General features: G+C 43.7%; 1 protein-coding gene across 1 annotated transcript in view; it reads left to right on the top strand.

Moving 5' to 3' along the window:
* Positions 1–20519, top strand: part of wnk4a (WNK lysine deficient protein kinase 4a) — a 54167-nt gene extending 33648 nt beyond the window's left edge. Inside the window, exons 8-20 of the mRNA XM_069664389.1 lie at positions 81–232; positions 1892–1965; positions 3759–3894; positions 4316–4432; positions 7526–7699; positions 10028–10082; positions 10321–10452; positions 12100–12944; positions 14243–14330; positions 17108–17741; positions 18267–18472; positions 18554–18648; positions 18755–20519. Coding sequence (XP_069520490.1) covers positions 81–232; positions 1892–1965; positions 3759–3894; positions 4316–4432; positions 7526–7699; positions 10028–10082; positions 10321–10452; positions 12100–12944; positions 14243–14330; positions 17108–17741; positions 18267–18472; positions 18554–18648; positions 18755–18757 — 2711 coding nt within the window. The 3' untranslated portion in view covers positions 18758–20519. The remainder of the gene's footprint in view (positions 1–80; positions 233–1891; positions 1966–3758; positions 3895–4315; positions 4433–7525; positions 7700–10027; positions 10083–10320; positions 10453–12099; positions 12945–14242; positions 14331–17107; positions 17742–18266; positions 18473–18553; positions 18649–18754) is intronic.

The following is a 20519-nucleotide window of genomic DNA, read 5'->3' as shown; positions in this document are numbered from 1 at the left end:
TGTGTGCAGTACAGTTTGTGTCAGCCACTCAGGCCACAGTCAGTCACATGCTAACGGCTTACATCCTTTTGTTTAAACAGCTGACTGCGAGACGGACGGCTATCTGAGCTCCTCTGGGCTTCAGGATCCGCTGGAGGCCCACAGCTCCAACTCGCCCGTGACCCCTCCCACCAAGCACCCCGACGCCCCGACTGCTAACGGCCTCCTCATCCCGGCCCTCCGCTTCCCCTCGGTGAGTGGCCCCGATAAAGAGCTTGTTATCGAGGTGCAGAGCGCGGGGAGGTGGGAGGCAGGAGAGACAGACTTTACGAGACCTCCTTCATTAACATTAATCACTATAATACAGCGCTGACAGCGAGAATGTAACGATGTAACGCTGGAGAGGAACACCTGACGATAAGGCAAGGCTGCTTTATTTATACAGCACATGTCACATACAGGGGTGATTCAAAGAGCTTCACAAAGGCAAAGGTCCTCAGAGATTAGAGAGGGCTATATTTGCAGTTAGAGTTGCAAAAGAGCAATGGGAGGTGTATGATTCAAAGACAGTTTGAACATAAAGGTTTCCAGGAGTATAGCACCAGTAGGCTCTAAGCCTGTTTGCACTTGAGTTTACAATTTTGACCCAGGCAAACATACACTGAACTTTTGATCTCAGGAAAAAAACATTGTTAAGGACATAAAAACCTTTAAAAGCTCTCCTTGGGGATGCCGGTTGAGCTCAGTGGTTAAATTGCGCATCCCACATACAGAGAGTCAGTCCTCGATGCGGCAGCCCCCGGCTAGACTCACACCCTCGGCCCGTTTGCCGCATGTTTTCCCACACTCTCTCTTCCCCTATTTCTAATACTATGCACTGTCCTCTTTGCCTATAAAGGCATAAAATTATTGTGTTATTATTATCATAAAAGGACATTTATTATTATAAATAGTTCATCAGAATCAGAGGACTTTATTTATCTCCCGGGGGGAAATTTGTGCATTGCAGTTGCTCGATACAAACTAAAAATATGAAGAAATAATATAATATACATAAAGTAAAACTATATAAAATGTATTATTATATGTTAAAACTGTGAATTATATATACATTTAATGTAACATGTAAGTAAGTGTGTCAGACAGAGTCAGAGGGATGAGTAGAAAAGTTTGATGGCCTCAGGCAGGAATGACTTCCTGTTGCGTTGTGGTGCATCTTGGGGGAATTAGTCTTTTGTTGAATGTGCTTAACCAGCACATTATGGAGACATACATTTAGCTCAGCGGATAAATCGCTCATCCAACACACAGAGGCTCAGTCCTCCATGCGGCAGCCCCGGGCTCGACTCACACCCTCGGCCCCTTGATGCACGTCATCCCCCACTCTCTCTTCCCCTATTTCGGACTCTTTCCGCTGCATGATTAAAGGCATAAAAGGCAAAAAAAAAACATTAAAAAAAATAAAAAGGTCTCCTCAAAGCGCCATATAAAGGGTATTTTAGGTGAGGGAACACAAGACCAGGGGGCATAGATGTGTTACCAAACAAAGAACAACTAAAAGTCTGCAGATATTTTAAACCAAAGTCTTGCACAATATTGGAGGAGTAGATGAAAGTCGAGTAGAGTTCATCCTGACGGGGGCAGGAATATCAGCGCCAAATATCATGGCAATCCATCAAATCGTTGTTGAAACATGTCACTAAATACTCATCATGTCAGCCACAGCAAATTGATTTCACAGTTTATGTAATTTTCCTTGAGGAGAAATGAAACATTGTGTGTTGACAAAATCCGGGACATGTGCACTTAAAAGTCAGCATGTGGAAAATGTTTCCTGTCTTGTTCTGGAGCCTGACGGAAAAAGAATCAATGTAAGTCTTTACCAACGTTTACCCTCATTTTCTATTCATAGAGTATCGCGGTTTCCAACAACATCGAACATGGCAACTCAGGGCCCCAGAGCGGCTTCAACTCCCCCGTGGACAGGTAATGATCTCCTGCCTTCTTTTCTCCTCACTCTGCTCTTTTTTTAACCCCCAGTGAACAAAGGAGTTCAATAGTCTGGTCTTTATTTAAGTCAGAGGCCTGACAATCGATGTGAATCTAGTAGAGACGTCCAGTTTCCCCTCTCTAACTCCTCCCCCTCGTCTTCCTCCTGCACATCTGTGGGGCTGTCACAACAAGCCCGAGGCGATCGACGGGCTCTTCTGTGTTTTTGTTGCAGCGAGGCAGCGTGGACCCTCGCAGGTTTCAGATGTTGTGGAGGCCTTGTTTTCCATGTTGGTGGGATGTTTGGGAGAGAGCAGCTTTATTCTTAGCATGAGAGCCGGCTATGGACGACAGATAATATTTACATGTGTGAGAGGAGGAGTCATCGTGGCTCCTTCTTCTGTCCATGAGATGTTACGCTTTCTAAGAAAAAAAAAAACATTTTTATATTTAATTGATCTCTTTGAAACTGGTTTGCTTATGCATGGCTCAAGGGGACGTCTTCACTGTCTGAAAAAACATAAAGAAAATCCTGCTTTAAGCAAGTGTTGTCACTGCAGTTTAAAATTGATTTATGTGCTTAACTATAATTAATTCTGCCTATAATAAATAACTAGTTAAAATATGTTGTTTTATTGTTTTGTGATATGGATATCACCTTTCAATAGATAGATAGACAGACAGACAGACAGACAGACAGACAGACAGACAGACAGACAGACAGATTTCCGTGTGGGTTCCCTCTGGGTACTCTGGCTCCCTCCCACAGTCCAAAGACATGCTCGTTAGGTTCATTGGTGACTCTTAAATTGCCCCTAGGTGTGAATGTGAGTGTGAAAGGTTATGTCTGAAAGGTATGTGTCAGCCCTGTGATTGACAGGTGGTAAGTCAGGGTATATCCCGCCTCTCGCCCAATGACAGCTGGGATAGGCTCCAGCATTGTAAAAAGAACATTGTTGTGAGAGTAACCAAAGAAAGAAAGACTTTTATTTATCGTGCAGTTTGAATTGTCCGCTGTGGTTTGGAGCAAATGTCATCTACAGTTGAACATCGTGCTCCCTGACAGTTTAGGATCAAGAACATACTCCTATTCCCTAACTCCTTCCCTGGCTGACTAATGAGCAGATACTTCATCATGAAACAGAAGCAGCTTTCTCAAAATCAGCACAAATGTTTAATCGTGTTCAGTCTGATTTCCATGTACGCCGTGTTTAACGATTGAAGCGATCTTTACTCTGAACTCAAATAACCCCTGTAGTGGAGGTTTCTAAATGGAGACAGGCGGACGCTGCCAGCCAGCAGGCTTGTAAATGTTTGCAGCCTGTGGATGGAGGGGAGTCTGTGACCACAGCGATCTGAAAAGACCCCAGAGACACAATTAGCTGAACCGAAGCTTTTTATAAAACATGCTGAATGTTCTCGGGTTCTCAGAAACCCAAAACCTGATCATTGTATAAATACAACAGATCACATGGACGTGTTGCTCGCTCTGGAAGGACACCAGCTGCGTATATGGACTCTGAACAGGCCTGTTGGACGATATTGTTTTAATGTGCTGTTTACACCCAGGAGGAGCCACTGTACCACATCAAGAGTTTATTTGACACTTCAGAGTGATGTTTATTTTTGTTTTTATGTGTGATGTCCAATAATCAGCCATGATTGATATTCGACTCCTTCCACGCTTCTGTTTAATGATTAATTTGCTTTGAAATGACTGCATGAAAAATGTTTTGGTGGCTTTTCAGGGCGTCTTTCTCTGACCAGAAGTATGTTTTGGCTCTTCGCAGCTACGCCTCCGATGTGACTTCAAGTTTGAGTGACGGCTATGAAGGCCTGTCGGAGAAGAGCGAGAAAACGGCGGCCAGGAGGACGGCTACGAAGCTGTTCAGGAGGAGGGCTCGGTCGCGGCTGCGCATCACAGGGGTAAAATAAATCAAAAGTTTTGTCCCATTACAACACAGCTATTACATTTAAACACATCATAAACAAATAAATCAAACAGCTGGACTGAATATTTGAGTCAGAAGATTCATTTTATTTACGAGCCGTGAAGCTCCACCCTGATTACATAACGTTATCGGTATCTGTGCTGCTCTGTCCCCTGCAACCACAGTTCATTCCTCATCTGATCTGGACACTCTGTGGTCTTTTAATGCGCGTGTTTGCACCAAACAAACAGATCATGCATAACCACATGCGGTGCAAACAGTGCACACATCAGCACACTGCACTTTACAGTAGATTCACACACGTTTGCTCACTCGCACAATGACGTATCGTTCGTCCGTCAGAAGGTAAACAGACACCTGTCATCCCTCCTCATTGATCCCGTCTGTCTCTGCAGCTCTCTGATAAAGTGGACCGCGTGGTGGAGTGTCAGCTGCAGACGCACAATGACAAGATGGTGACCTTCAAGTTTGACCTGGATGGAGATAACCCCGAAGACATCGCTGCTGTCATGGTGAGTCATGAGCTCCTGAGCCTCTTTCCTAACAATCATCTACAGGTATCGTATTCGATCGGGTTATCAAACAAAGGTTTCTGTTGTTCTTAAGATATGAACGGTATTGATTTTTTTGTGAAATCTGGCTTTGAACTAAGTAAAAAGATTAGATATTGGTGATAAGTTATCCAACATTTTTCTGATTCTAACTGTAAAAGAAATCTATATTCATGTTTTGTTAATACAAACGATCTTTTTGGATACGGAAGCAAAACTTGGACGTCACTTAGGAAATACAAACCTTCACTGAGGCGAATAGTTCAGTCAAATCTGCACAAACAATCTCTTCATAAGGATGCTATTTTCGATTGTTGAGTCATATCAGCTTCAACATTTTAACGGTTCTTCCTTGGTCCTTGTTACACTCTTCCTCCAAGTTTCATAGAAATCTGGCCAGTAGATCTTCCGTAATCCTGCTGGAAAACAGAGAAACAAATCACCTAAAAACTGTTGTGAAAGGTCCCGGGTTCATATCCTGGATGAGCCCCCAAATTGTTACGTTCCCATTAAATTAAAACCCAGGAAAAAGAAAGCAAATTTAAAATAGTTTATTTACAACCAAAGCAAACTTGGAACACAACGCGAGCACAAGAGAAGCTGATATATACTGTTGGTCCTCATCACAAATTAAAACTCTTTTAATGCCTCCTAGATTTTAAATGAACCTTTGTAACCTTTGCTAGATAGCTGGGCAAGAGGGGGTATTATGCTGTTTCACATTTTAAGACATATAAATAATGTTGGATGTTCAGACTAAACGTGGGTGAAGTTTCAAATCTGTAGGTCAAAGTATGTTGGAGTAAACCCCAGGCTTCTCAGCTCAGCGTGGAGGCTGCTGTGAACGCCAGGTTTCACACAGTTTTTTCTACACGCTGCAATTTGAGAGCTGGCCAATCAGAAGAAAGCGGGCTTGTAGGGGCGGGGTTTCTTAAAGGGACAGAGCTGACTGAGTTTAACTGTAAATTATGCAAAGCTACTCCACAGGTATCACAGAGTGAAATATGAAGTAAACCAGGCTGCAGCAACAAACCCCCGAGTATTGAGATTAAAGAAGGGATCATTTCAATTTCAAGTGATAATCTTTGACTTACATTTGACATTTTATTTAACAATCGTTTCATATCTTTTCCCCAAGGACACAGCAGTGGTTCAGCAGTTACAAATCCACGCTGTGCTGCAAAACATTGCTCACTTTGTTTTTGTGTGCGGGGATGATGCCATCGTATCCAAAGATATCAAACATGTGAGGCTGAATACAGGCAACATGATGCACCGGACATCTTGAACATGTCATGAAAGGGTGCAACCATGAACGACATGGACCTCAAACAGCATGAACATGATGCTGACATGTGGACAGAGATGATGTTTGTAAGCCATCTCATGGCGTAGGAAGGCGATTTGGAACAATGGAACTAATCAGTTTTCGTTCGAGGCTGGACCTTCTGGCACTTTGAATAATTTGTACAGAAATATATAAATGATCTCACCCTGTCAGCTGATAGGACTCCTCTATCTCAGCCGCATGTACTCATGATTCATTCCCTTCCAGTTAACAGCCTCAATCCTAAATCAGTCTGATAGTATATCTAACTGTCAGTGGAGGGAGTGACGCAGGTAGGCAGCTCATCCCCCCTCTTACTGCTTCATTAAAGAGGTAGTGAGCCTGTTTGACGAGGCAGCGTGCTCACTTTTTGTTCACTGTATGTTCTGTTTTCTTGACTCTTAAACTCAGCAGGTTTTTGTTTACGGAGTCCAGCCGCAGCATGGGCGCATGGCATCTCAGCAGCCCCCCCCGGTTCTCAGAGCGGGGTTTAAAATGAGCTGAGTTATAACATGCTGACAGGAAACGGTCACCACGCCCCAACCCACAATTCACAGCAACATTCAGAGCTGCATGAATATGCAAAACAACAACGTCTAATAAACTACTGTACTGAAGATTTACAAGACAACATTTACGTACAATTTCCAAAGGATAAGCCTGAGCTACGAGCGGGTGGGTGTTTGTTTTGGTGTGTGGTTAGAGGGACACCAGTAAACATCATGTACTGAATGTATCTTATCCTTTTCCGTGGTGGAACAGCACTACATTTACCCAAGTACTGTGCTGAAGTACAGTTTAATGATAGTTTATCTGTACTTGTCTCCATTTAGTGCAAATATTGTTCTTTTTTTATGTATTAGACATCTATAGTTCCTCTTAACTCTACAGTTAGAAATTCAGTCTAAAAACATGATGAATTAAAATATGATTAAAGTTTAAGCTCCCAAACTTTAAGTAAAAATTTATAGAATTAGCATCACCTTAAACCGCTGAAACAGTAAATAGCTACTTAAGCACTAATATAAACAATTAAAAAATGTTAATATCGCATAAAAAAACAATCACAAGCCGCTTATACACGCTTATGCCTCGTCTTGTATGTAAAACACACGGAGGCGGAATTGTGGGGCAAAGTCGTTCCGCCTCTGAGCCGGCATCGGAGGTAGTACCAGAGGCGGAACGACGTCAGCGTTAGCGGCAGAGCCGGCAGGACAGAACAGCGCTGTGTGTGTGTATTTGAAGCACGCGCTGTTTGTTTACACCTCGCGCACGTTTTGCTTCCGCAACCCATGAACGCTATGTAAAAAAACACACACTGGGGCGGCTTCACGCCGGCGTTGCTTGGTCCAATGTAAAATGAGAAAGGCTGCATGGCGGCGGAGCTTCGTTACGGAAATATAAATCGACATGTTTGGGTTTTTTTTATACAAGATATTTCCTATGTACTTTTTACCTATACAACTCTCTGGAAAATTAAAGGAACAGACATAATTTTGATGTTTGAACTACCAAAAAAAGACGGCCAAAATAACACGAGACAAAGACAGATAAAGATAGGAGACATCCAGCAATCACAATCCATTTTACTTTTATGGTAGACCAGGAGTGCGTCTCCTTTCAATTATTTTTAGTCTTTTAAATGCTGTAATCTTGCTTGAAATAATGCTGTATTGCTACTTTTATCTAACTAAAGTGTGATCACTTCTTCTGTCATTGTCGTTTAGGTGCACAATGAGTTCATCCTGCCCTCCGAGAAGGAAGGCTTCATCCACCGCATGGGCGACATCATCAAACGGGCCGAGTCTCTGATGGCCAAAGAGCAGCCGGTCCACCCGGGCGGGCACCGATACCCCCAGCCCGCTTTCCACAACGGGGTTAACTCTTTGTCTTCCTCTCAGGTCAGCAGCAGCACCTGCTCCTTTCCACACCACAGCACAGTTAGCTGAGAACAAAGAAAGTACAGTAATATTTTATTGTGTGTCTGATCATCATAAATGACACCAGCTTTAGTGTGTCTCTTATCTGCGGCAGCACCATAAATCTGGTGTTAATGGAAAGCTGTACTGTCGAGCTTCTTTCACTGGAAATAAAACCTCAGTGGAGTGCTTTCTTTACTGTCCGCATCCCTCATGAGACCGCCCTTAAAGACAGAAGGTTAAGTGTTCCTGAGCCACCTGAGGTAGTGCTTTCACTCAGAACATAATGTTACTAAAAGCACTAATGTCATAAAGCCCCTATGATTTGTGGAAAGCCATGCCTCCTGTTTTCACGTGTATTTGTTCCCACACGAGGAAATACTTTCCACTCCTCACACCATAATGAACTTTCCAGCATATGTGCCCACAATGAGCGGGTAAAATAATCCATGTTCAGATTTATGAAGCCGCTCTGAATGAAGATTCTGTGAAGCTGTAAAATGAAGACTTCCCGGTGTTGTTGGGAGCGGTGCCAGGCTGTACGAGATATCAGATACAGTTTGTCTACTTAAAGAAAAGAAGTGTCTGTTCTGCCGGGATGTGCTCCACTCTGCAGAACACAAAGAACAAAATCTCCTTGTGCCTGCTGTTTAAAACGATCAAATATGTTCTGATGATGTGTGCGGCATCATGTAAACAAAAGACAAGTAAGAGCCTTTACCTTGTTCACCATGTTTCCGGCCTTCTGGCTACATAATTACCACAAACCACTGTGGACAAATCTCTGCTGGCTCCGCTCCAGCACCTGATTAAAAACACTACATGGACCACATCCCACGAAAAAACCCATTATGGCGGCTCTTCCCAGTAACGTCCAGGCCAAACTAGTTAAGCCAAAGAAACCCACAAGCCCAGAGACTCATCTGTTTATCTTTGTTTTGGCTGTGGTTACTGAGGTTGGGCGCTATTCTTAGAGTTTTGGGAAGAGACACAAGGTGTATATACACAGCTTGAATTCCTGGAAAGATGTGCTTGTCCAGCTGTAGCTAGTTTTGATTACCCACCACATGAAGAAGAAGACTAGATCATAGGACTTACTTATTCACTAGGAGTCTCTATCTATCGCTGAATGAGGTAACACAATGGTGATTGAGCCGATGGCCCACTGATGAAAGCCTTTGCATTTGCAGTTTTACAGACTGGGTGTCTGTGGCGACTTTAGAGGAACAAATCACAAGCGGCGCCCAGTTAGTGACGCGTTTTCCATCAGCCAGCAGTGGTTGGTCTGCCAGAGAGGGTAGGCGGAGCTAAGCGGCTGCTTTTCCGCTCTCTGCAAGCGCTGCGAGTAAACAATAATCTCCTATGGCTGAACAAACAAAGAAAAGATGGATGACTACAGATACAACTTCAACAAGAAGTGAAAATCCAAAGAAGAAGAAACAAACTCGACGCTCAGATGAAGCAAACAGTCTGAAAAGGAAAGCGACCGTCTTTCTCCCCTCTTTCCCCAATAATATTAGCAGTGTGGACATGTTTTTAGATTAGATCACGCAGATAGATGGGTCAGCAGACAAAGCAAATACGACATGAACATAATTTCGTTAAGAGATAAAATACTCAAACTCGGCCTTGCACCCAAGAAACAAACGCTGCCCTTCTTGCCCTTAATCCTTGTTCGTTTCACCATCTTCAATTCAGCTTGTAATCATTTCACTAAAAAGCACAACTGTTCTGCCAACCGTCAGCCTGACATCCCGATGGTTTAACCAATCAGCAGGGAGGAGGCCAGATTACGGCAGCCAGTTATTCTTCTTATTATGAGGTTAAATGGCTTTCAGTAAAATGCACAAAGACATAATAATAGTGAAATTAACTGGTCAATAACTTTGAATTTATTGTGGAAACAGCTACCAGTAAAATCTTTACAGCTGCGTTAGTCCTGACTTTATTGTCCACATAATACATGCTGTACTACACGGAGCAGCAACACTCGTATCCCTGAGGTCACCTCCAGCATTATAGGTCCTCGTTTAAAGAGGCATTCTGTGTATTTTCTGACAAGTGTAAAAGAGGTTGATACTTGAAAACAGCTGCATAACATCTTGAGAATTTTTCTGCAACGATTTTGTCCATTCTGCTTTTACAAATACAGATATATGGAAACAAAACCACCCACCTATTAGTGCTGCTGATAAAACCTGCAGTAGTTTAGTACGGCAGCTGAATTGTACCATTTTTAAACTCAACTACACATGCTCATTTCTCTCCGTAGAAGCAGAGACTGACTTTTATCAATGTGCTCTCTTACAGCCTAATCTGCACAGTCACACCCTCCCTCGAACCAACTCCTCCTCCTCTCTGCCCGGTGAGTCTCACATCAGATCTCTTGAACTTAATTCACCCATTAGAAGGATAATTGAGTCCTTAATTATTCCATTAAACTCACAAAGTAGCATCAAGTGTGTGCCTTCTGACCGTTTTAGTGCATGTCACATTAACCTGCATTTGTTTGTTCGTATCGTATTAAGCATTTTAATCATTGCATGTGTGTATTGACATTTGTGCACGTGCATCCACTTATGCATGTGTGTGTCTTGTCTTAGACTTTGGAGTGCTTAACCCCAATGTAGCTGCACGTGGCTCCCCCCAGCTCCCCAATGGAGACGTCTTCAGTGCAGACATTACTTCACCTGGGCGACCTCTTTTACGCTCGCAGTCTTTCCACAACGCCCCAGGTAAAAAGCCCTCCGCCCTCTCCCTCTGGTCCCCACGAAGAGGCCGAGCATTGTTTACTGTTTGAGCTCACTGAGAAATTGTTTCAGTCCCTTGGCAAAGAATAAGTCAGAGCAAAGCTCAGCTACCTCATAAACTCCCACCCCTCCTCTTCTCATGGCTCGTTCTTGTATTGTTCAGACGTTCACATGGCGCCATCCGCCATCCCCACACCTCAAAGCCTTCATCTGTGTCTGCTGTGCAGCCGAGCCTCTTGGGTAATTACCTCACCTGAAGGGCGCTTTCTGGCTTTTAGGGAGCGATGAATGCTGTCGCTGTAAAGCATGAGCTGTTCCCCAGTGCTGCGATAGGCGGCAACATCTGTTTGCCAGCACAAACTCCTACAGAATTTCCGAGAAAGCCTCCCCCTCCCCCTTAAAAGCCTCCATCCCCACAGGAGGGGCATTTGAAGCAGATTAGAGCGCACACCCTACGCCCCCTTGTTCCAGCCTCAGCGACCATCTGAACATCCTCATCCCCTCTTGTCCTGCGTCCTCTCTCTCTGCTGGAAGTCCACTGCCTGCATGGTCACTTTCGCAATGCTTCTTTGGCCGGCCGCCACCCTCAGAGAGTGTTGCTTAACCTATGTTTCCGTCAGCATGGAAAAAGTAGAGCTTGTTTTGCATCACCAGCAACAGGAGGCGGGGTTTTTAAACTGTGGAGCCATTGTTGATGTGAATGTCAAATGAATGGATGCGGATAAAACATTGGCATCCTTAACTTTTCCCCAAGGAGTGATGAAGCAATCGTGAGCGCTTTAATCTCAAAATCAGACCCAAAACTTTGTGTAAACACGCACGTGTGCCCAATTGAAACTGCTTAATAATGGCACACAGACCATCCTCTCCGGCTTGATTGATGCCGAATCCCTCAAACCATTAACCGTGTGTGCGACTGCTAAGACACCTGATTAAACAAAACGTCTTTGTTCAATTTAAAAGCCTATTATTTGATTTTATGGGGCTGATTTATACTCCACATGGCGCAAGTCTTGGCAGGAGGCTGAAGGAAGAATTAGAGTGACCAAAACCCTGGAAAGAGAGGAAGAACTGAGTGATCTCACTTTTCTCTGTGGATCAACTCAGGCCAATATTCCACTGCAGGAGGGCGAGTTTTATTCAGCATGGGTTCAGGCGGACAATTTAATCAAAGAGATTACGTGTGTGCGTGTTGTTTCTTGCACCCAAGTTTATTGGCATCAATGCATAGATTGTATAAAAGAAGTGGGCGTCCCCATTTTGTTTTGTTGGAACCAGAACTGACCATATTTGGACAACAGGGTTGATTCGTATTGTTCCATCTCTATCTAGGTTGCTACACCCAAAAGCAAACCCTGCTTTATCACCTATTTTACACTAAATTGGTCCATAACATCACGCTGTTTTTTAGAAGGCTTGAAACTCTCAATTGAGACCATAATGCCATTAGAAACTTGTTTACTGAGGTAATAAATCAAATGAGATGTAAGGAATTTTTTCCATCTGCTTCATGCAATCCAACTTCCTAATGCAACCAGTGGCGTCGCCCCCCAGTGGCCATTAAAAACAATGCAGGCTACGTCCCCTTCCACGATAATGAAATTAATCCTGTTTTCCCTCTCTGTTTTCCAGGGTCTCCGCTCCACTATCAGCACCACCACAACCCTGCGTCCCTCCTGCCCCACCACCAGCTCTACCACTCACCGTACATGGGCCACAGTCACTTCCCATTCCCCTACCCCGGCTCTCCTGGTTCCCCCAAACCAGCCCTCCATCCTCCCCTCACACGTGTAGCCAGCAACCCCACCTTCCCTTCCGCCCCCTCTCCTGCCCCCAGTTCCCCAAGTCCTCTGAACGAGACCCCGAGCCCTATCAGCAATGATGGCGTCCCCATGTCCCCACCTGCCCCCCAGCATCCCAACATGTGGCCCCCTCACACGCAGCCCCTGTTCTCCTTAGCTAACGTCATCTCAATGGCTATGAGCATGGCGCAGTCTTTCATCCCTCCTGCGAGTCTGCCCGCCCAGGGGATGCCCTCCTTCCCAGGCTTCCACCCCCAGCTGCCCGGTCACATGTCCCCACAGTCAGGTTACCCCTCCATCTACCCACAACACTACCAGACCTCACCAGGAGAAGCCCCTTACCCCACAGCGGGCATCCCAGCACAGAACAACATCTACCACAGCCCTGAGAATCCGCCTCAAGTTAATGGTTTTCCTCAGAGCGTTAATCCAAACTGGCTGCATCCCGTCTCTCCACTGTCCATGCCCTCCACTCCCCCGCCGGTTCCTCAGCAGACTTCACAGCAGGTCGGACTCTACAGTCCAACCAGCATGACGCAGGTGGAAGGTCTCCACAGTTATGTGGCCCCTTTCTCAGCACAGGTTCAAGCCCAGGTTGACCCCAGATCAGAAGTGTCCAGTTCAAACTGCTCGTCAGATCTGTCTCCATCACCCCCAGAGAGCCCCGAAAGCACTGTGAGCATCCTTTACTTACTTCTTAAGCAGTTTTTATTACTTGACATTTCTGTAATATGTTTTTTATTTTATTTATGTCAATTAATCAACATTATATATATATATATATAAATATATTTTAGACTTTAGTTTGGTCACAGTGAGTCATTTAAGATGCCATCTTGGGTTCTGGGAGATAAGGGCGAGCCCTTTTCACAATTTTTTGATTATTTAACCAGGAAAAGCACACAACAATTAAGATGAGATAAGATAATCCTTCATTGATCTCCAGCGGGGAAATTCAGGTGTTGCAGCAGCACAAAAACAAAATAGCAAGTAAGTAAATACAATATAAAAATAAGACTAGATAAAAATAAATAAGCATTATATACAGTAGGAGTAAGTGACAAGTTAAAGTGATAAGATAAAGTGGCATGGTATGTGTAATAGCAGCAACATTGTAGCAGGATGAGATAAGACAGAATGCTATGAGGTATAAGGTGCACAATATAAGGTGCATTATAAAAGTGGCAGTAGATACAGTATGGTATATTACAGTACATATATATGTTTATAACGTAGTATGGTTTGGAATACTATGCGAGTACTAAATAAGTAATATAAAGGTATAATTGTGTTAGTATAGCAGTATGATATTAAGACAGAATCGAATGTAATATGGTGTTGTTCAGTACAGTCTTACGCCGTATGTATAGTATAATATGAATATATACATATAGAATTCCAGAATATAATATGCTATATAATAATAGTAACATAGCGCAGTATAATATGGAGGTAAACAGTAGGTAAACACAAGTCAGCATTTTCTGAGTCGTATAGCGGACAGTTAAAGCATCTACAGCCTGATGCAGCGTCCTCAAAGATTTAAAGAGGTCAGCTCCTCCTGCAGCAGATTCCCAGCGACAGGAGCGGCGCACCTGAAACCCCTTTGTCCTGCTTCTAGATGCACCTCGGGGACAGATAGCAAATATATAAGTCTTGTGAATGGGTCACAGAATGACGCCTGTAGTTTCCAGCGTGTTTACAGACACTTAAATCAGTCATTTAAAACATAAGGGATACCCTTATCAGTCTTTATTACTCCAGTACCAGAATGCAATACTGGTGACCAGTTTTATCCCCAATGTGAGATCTGTATAATGTACCGTGTTCTCATTTTATCTCAGTGAGCATTTGGGGGTTAGAGTTTTAAAAGACTTTGATAAAGAAACTGTTTTAATGAGGGTCGGTCATGACTGGCCAATACCCAATGTGCTGCAGTGCTAATGCTAACAATGTTTGTCCTTCCTGTCTAGTTATCATCCTTCAGCACTCAGTCACACCCAGCTATACCTGCGATGACCACCAGTACCCCAAAACCGAAAGCATCTTCCACTGAATCTGGTAAGAGATGATTATTATTATTATCTTCTTGTGTGTTTATTTATAACAACGCACACAGAACGAAACAAACAGAGTCAAAACAGGAGTTCTGTTTTTGTTCTCTTGCTGTGAAGCTGTTTTCTCCTCCGTCACTGGACCACAAGCACCTAATGCAGTGAAAGTAACTAACAGGGACTGAGAGAAGTGGTACATGACATAACTATGTTGTGTTTATGTTTGTACTCCAAACATACGCAAACACATGCTTGTGGTATACACACAGTTAAACCAGCAGCCGAACAGTCGAAGGGTTTTCTCCCTCTGCTCCATTTTATGATGTATTCGGTCCGCGTACAGCCTGCTGTCTGTGTTACAGCCAATTTATTGTTCGACTTGTTTTTCACTTTCCTCGCTCTTTCTCTCCGCCGTATCCTTGGTGACATTATCACCCATTAACGGTGCCTCAGGAGCCGTTGCGTAACTGAGTCTGGATGTAATGTTCCATTCAAAACCAGCACAAACGTAGGTGTGATGGCGGCCCTACCCACCGGCAGCGACCAATCAGGGGACAGACGCGCTCATTACAGGGCTCTCCTCCCTCATCCACACCTGTCAGTGTTTAGAAGCTCACATTCAACAGAGTCCCTCTGTTTCAGCGGGCACAGGCCCAGACGCTCTCTGTGTTTGCTGCTGGAAGGACACTCAGTGGGCAAACTGGGGCACTGCAGGAGTTAAAGACCTAAAACGATCTGCAGATGTTTTCTTTGTATTAATTCAACCTTTATTTAAGAAGGTATCTCATTAAGAAAGGAGGTTTAATTCTCAAAAGAGGCAAAACAACACAACACGCACTGGACAATCGAGACACTGCACTTCTCATTTTAAAGATTTATGCTCTACGTTATCAAAGTGGCAACTGGTAGACATTTTAAAATGCTATTAATGGGAACAAAGCCCTGCAGATTCTCTCTCAAGTTGTAGTTAAAGTGCATCAAAATATAAAAAGGAAAGGCTTTTATTTTGAAAGGGGTGGAAAGATTTAATTAGAAAGGGCATCAGAACACTGTTTATGTGACGTGTAAGTGGATTAGTAAGCATCAGTCCATAGATGAAGTTAGACCAGTGAAACGTTCTGCACATTGATAATAACCAGCTGACAAAAGCATACATAGTAAATGGCTGTGTGAAGAGCTTCATTCACTCTGCTTATAGGTGCAATGTGCAACAACTATTCAAGCTATCATACATGCATTTATTATTCCCTGCTACCTAACTTTTACAGACGTACATACCAGAAAATAATGCTGCCTCCTAGCTAGAAGGATCCTGGTTCGAGTCCTGGATAGGACAAAGTTTGCACGTTTGCCCTCCGGGTACTTCGGCTTCCTCCCGCAGTCCAAAGACATGCTCGTTAGCTTCATAAAATCGCCTGTAGGTGTGGGTGTGAAAGTTTGTCTGGCGATCAGTCCAGGGTGTAACCCCGCCTCTCGCCCAATGACAGCTGGGATAGGCTCCAGCTCAGCGCAACAATGAACAGGATAAGCGGTATAGATTTTTATTTCCACTTAAGCGTATATAAACTTCGTATTTTGTTAAATTACTTATTATACATCTGTTACATGTAATTTCAACTGTAACTTTCCCTGTAGGATCAATAAAGTTCTTCTGATTCAGATAGTCCGTGAGAGGCTAGAAAGTGGACGCCAGAAACCGTCTCCTGGATAAAACACAAAACAGGATTTGTTCTGAGAAAAGAGGCAGAATTTTTTTTTTCAAATTCACTAAAACATATTCTAAATAAAATTTTAAAAAGGCTCTGGGCTGCTGGTGTAGCTCAGTCAGTAGAGCAGGCGCCCCATGTTCAGAGGCCACAGTCCTCAACACACTGATCGCAGCTTCAACTCCCGGTGCATGTCGTCCCTCACTCTCTACTCCCTACATTTCCTCTCTTCAGCTGTTCTATAAATAAAATACTCTTTATTAAAAACAAAATATTAGTAGTTTGTCAGAATCTCAGTACAGATGTCTTGAGCACACACGATGCAAGGGAGAACAGCTGGCACCATCTCTTTGTTGCAGAGGAGCCTGACCTCGGTTTAGTCTGTTTCACAGCAGTCTGTGCTGAAGAGTCACAAACACAAGCAAGGCCAACAGAGTTTCCACAATATGAGCCCTCCTGGTGACTCCTGTAAACAACTCAATTATCGCTTCCATCAATTAAGACTCCACATATATCTGAGAGGTGACTATTTTAGGACGTAAGACACAATGAAAACAGAGTGAGACTCCTTTGACTGAAACACATGATGAGATTTTAATCACAGCGCGGCAATGAGCTTTGTTCTGATGATCAGTCAGTACTGATCAGATTAGAGAACAATCACTGCTGTTCAGCCTGTGATTGGCTGTCACTCATATAAATTGACCCTCCAGATGTTGCAACTTCCAATTTGTGGAAACTAGAAGTAAGTAGAGAGAGAACAACAGCTTAAGGGAACTGATGTTTACCAGTAAAATATCTTTGATACTAAACAAACACTGCTGTTCCTTTAAGAAAATTAAGGGAACAGTTATGACTTTAGTGGTTTTTATAACCGAAGTGGTGTGTTTAAAGTCTTTGTGCATGGTTGTTTTCAAACAGGAGACGTTCAGCAATCACAATCCACATAGAAATCATCATGCAACATTTTTTTTACCTCGTAGGGAGCTGGGCAAGTTAAAAATGTCTGCAGGATTTATATAAAAGACAATGCAACCATAAAATTAGGATTAACACCTTTTCTTCATGTGTTTTACAGAAGTCCAGCCTGCTCCCGTCACGGTCGGGCGATTTAAGGTGACGCCCAGCATGGACATCTCTGCGCCTGCTGTGCCAGTGCCCGCAGTACCTGCTGCACCTCAGCCTGCAGACAGCGGCAGCACCCAGTCAGAGAGCAGCACGGAGGAGCAGGGGGAGTCTGAGACGAGCCTGGGCACCTCCCTCACAATGTCCCCTCCTCACCCACACCCCCACAGAGCGCCGGTGGGGGTCAAACAGGAGGTGGACGGGCAGGTGGGATGGGCCGGGAGCCAGGAGCAGCAGCGGCAGGACAGACAAGAAGAGGAAGGGGAGGAGGAAGAGGAGGAAGAGGAAGAAGAGGAGGAGGAAGAGGAGGTGGTTTTAGGGGAGCGACAGAGGACGAGAAAGAGGACGAGGAGGAGAGCGTACAGCCTGAGCCTGATGGGAACGTCGGCAGACAGCGGGCTCTCGGTGACGGCTGCAGAGATGGAGGGGAGGCTGTGGGACGGAGCGGCGGGCAGTCCGCAGTACAGCAACGCTCTTCATCATCTGTGGATGATGACTTACAACCGCAGCACGCCCTACCTGAGCAGCGATGACTCAGACAGTGATGATGAGGAGATGCTGGAGGAGCTTCAGGAGCTCAGAGAGAAGTGAGTGGCAGCACTAAAGTCGCCCAATATAGGAGCTTTAAATAGTAAAAAATCTTCTGTTTTTAACTGAAAACTTTCCTCTAAGAATATTTATAATCCGATGATTGATCGGATGAGAAGCAGTTGTCGTTAACTGTCCATCTGTTGATTGTTTTTATTTAATTCTAAGTCTTTTAAATGTTATAAAATATTGATTTATGAGCAGAACAATTTCCCAGCACCTTAGGGGATGTCTTTGTACTGCTTGTTCTGTCCAATAAATAGTCCAAATCCATTTGAGTGCATCCAACAGTGAACAGCAATAAATCCTCACATTCAAAAAGCCAGAACCAGTAAATATTACTCTTCTAAGTAATTCAATTCAAGAGTTCAGTTGCTTATAAAATTCTTCAAAAATTAAAAGTTAACGCAAACTTTCTGAGGATTTTATATTCCTGAAATCCACAAGACATCAAGGATTTTCTGTTTCTCTTGCGCGTCCGAGCCTTTACCCTCTTACATTCGTTCCTTTTCGTCCCTTATCAGACACATTACAGAGGTGCAGGCCCTGCAGGCCGCCCAGAAGAGGGAGATCGAGGAGCTGTATGAGAAGATGGGGAAAATCCCCCCACCAGGCATCGTCTCTCCTGCTGCTATGCTGTCCAGCCGACAGCGCCGCCTGTCCAAGGGGAGCGGCTTCCCCTCGTCCCGCAGGAACAGCCTGCAGCGCCTGGACATACTGCCAATCCAAGGTCGGGAAAAATAACCAAATTGTTTTTGGAATTCTGAAAACTCAGTGTCTAAGTTTTTTAAAGCTTGTCCTGTTTCCTCAGGGATCATTAGGAGGAACTCTCTTGGAGGCAGCAGCAGCGGCTCCCAGGATAAACCCAGCAAAGGCGTCACCTTTGCCACTGACATAAGTAGAATGGTGAGGGACCATTGCATTGACAGACTAAATATTACCGTAATTCTGCTTGTTTATTGCAACATAAAAGACTTTGTTCTCACTTTGTGTTCTTTTCTTGTTTTTCTAGTAAGACACTCTCAGCCAAGCACGCTGTATTTTTGGACTACCTCATCTGAAGTGTGACTGCAGTGGTCAAACCCGTCCTGTAGGAGGAACACTTTCACTGGCGCACCGATCAGCAGACGGCTTCCCTCCGCCGGTGGTTATTTACCTCAACGTACAAACAAACAGTGAAGCTGGATTTACACAGGAACTGTAGCATCCAGTTTTCAGCCCTTTTTTCAGTCACATGTGAATTTGTCGCAGCTGAAGCACAGAGTACCTACCGATCTGTTCACAGTAACAAGTTCTTTTTGATCTCTTGTAAATAAACTTTCAGATTCAGTCACAAACTCTGTGAAATGTCACATCGCAGGTTGTTTTAAATGTTTCTGTGAGCGAGCTTTTGGCTTTAACGCAGTCAGACCATGGTTCAGAGGGCTGCAGATTTTATTAACCTGCAGTTTTACTGTCTATGACTTTGACCCAGAATGATAAGTTACTGTTTTCCTGCTTGTCTGATTCACTGCCGGTAATCAATGTGAGCACAGTAATGTGAACCACAGCGAGGCTCTGACGCGTTCACTGACAGTTGTCGAACATAAACGACAACAAGTCGGATTATCTCTTTAAGTTTCTTTAGCTGTAGTTTGTTATTGATGTCTCAGCACCTGCTGACAGCACAGTGAATACACTCTGATCATTGCCTTCCAGGGGCCGTAGAGAGCGATCTAGATGCTTTGTACAGTTTGATTAATATATGCGTTATGAAATCATTTGTTTCAGTTGTGTTGACACCTGATGGGATGACCTACATCCTCTAGACTCGAGAGTTTTGCGGGACATTTTTAGATGTTCTATAAAAGATTTCTCAAACTGACAGCAGTGTAATATGGATATATATTGTTACTGTCAAAAAATACACATAAAGATGTCAATGCTTCGGCAAAAAAAAAAGGTTTTTCAACAGTTAGAAATGTTAGCCGAGCGCTTTCTTCAGCAGAGATGATCTGTTCGTCAAACTACTAGTTTGGGAAAAATGGTGCTGAAGGCTTCAGCATAAACATCACAATCATTCTAAAGACCGCTTTCACATAAAAAAACAACGTATTGATTAGACGTGCAGAACCCACCTAGGTTTAAACTACTGGCTCTCCTGTTGATTGTACATGTGTATATAGTAGAGTGCATTTATAGATCATGTTTACAAGTTATGAGTAAACTAAACCTTAATTCTTGCTCAAGCAGAAATCAGATTTGTCGCTTGTTCCGTAGATCAAGCACCTCGTGCACTTTAGTACTCTCTACTCTAGTTCTTGATCATTTAACACATTTGTGGATTAAACTGTGTTCACTCGAGGAGGAGCTGTTATTTTTGTCCCTGAGGGAGGCAGAGCTTATTCTCCAATTCATTTTTGATCACAATATTTTGTATTGGATCGCAGTAATGAAGATGAACCCTCTAACACTTTTGAACTTGTGCGTTATGGGCTCCAGACAAAGATCAGTCCAAGCTGTGAATGTGTAGCCGTTGCCTTATAAGAATATCACCAACGCACACTGAATTTCCTGGCAATGGAACTCCTGTAAGATTTTCCAAAGTTCATAATATATTCAAAGAAAGTCTCAAAATTTTGAATGTAAATATATAATTGTATTGCTTTCTGAAGCTGCTGCTGTCCTGCCATGCTGAATCTGTGCCTTTCCCTGACAATGTCTTATTTTATATTTGTACTCTCAAGATTTGGTGGCTAGATCAGACTCGTATATATATTCAATTTTGACAAAAATAA

This window comes from Semicossyphus pulcher, unplaced genomic scaffold, assembly GCF_022749685.1.
Source record: "Semicossyphus pulcher isolate SPU_LCO1_2020_fin unplaced genomic scaffold, fSemPul1.0.p SCAF_16, whole genome shotgun sequence".
In the NCBI taxonomy this organism is placed as follows: domain Eukaryota; kingdom Metazoa; phylum Chordata; class Actinopteri; order Labriformes; family Labridae; genus Semicossyphus; species Semicossyphus pulcher.
The sequence above is the reverse complement of the archived record's forward strand: the minus strand, read 5'-3'. Positions and strand labels throughout refer to the sequence as shown.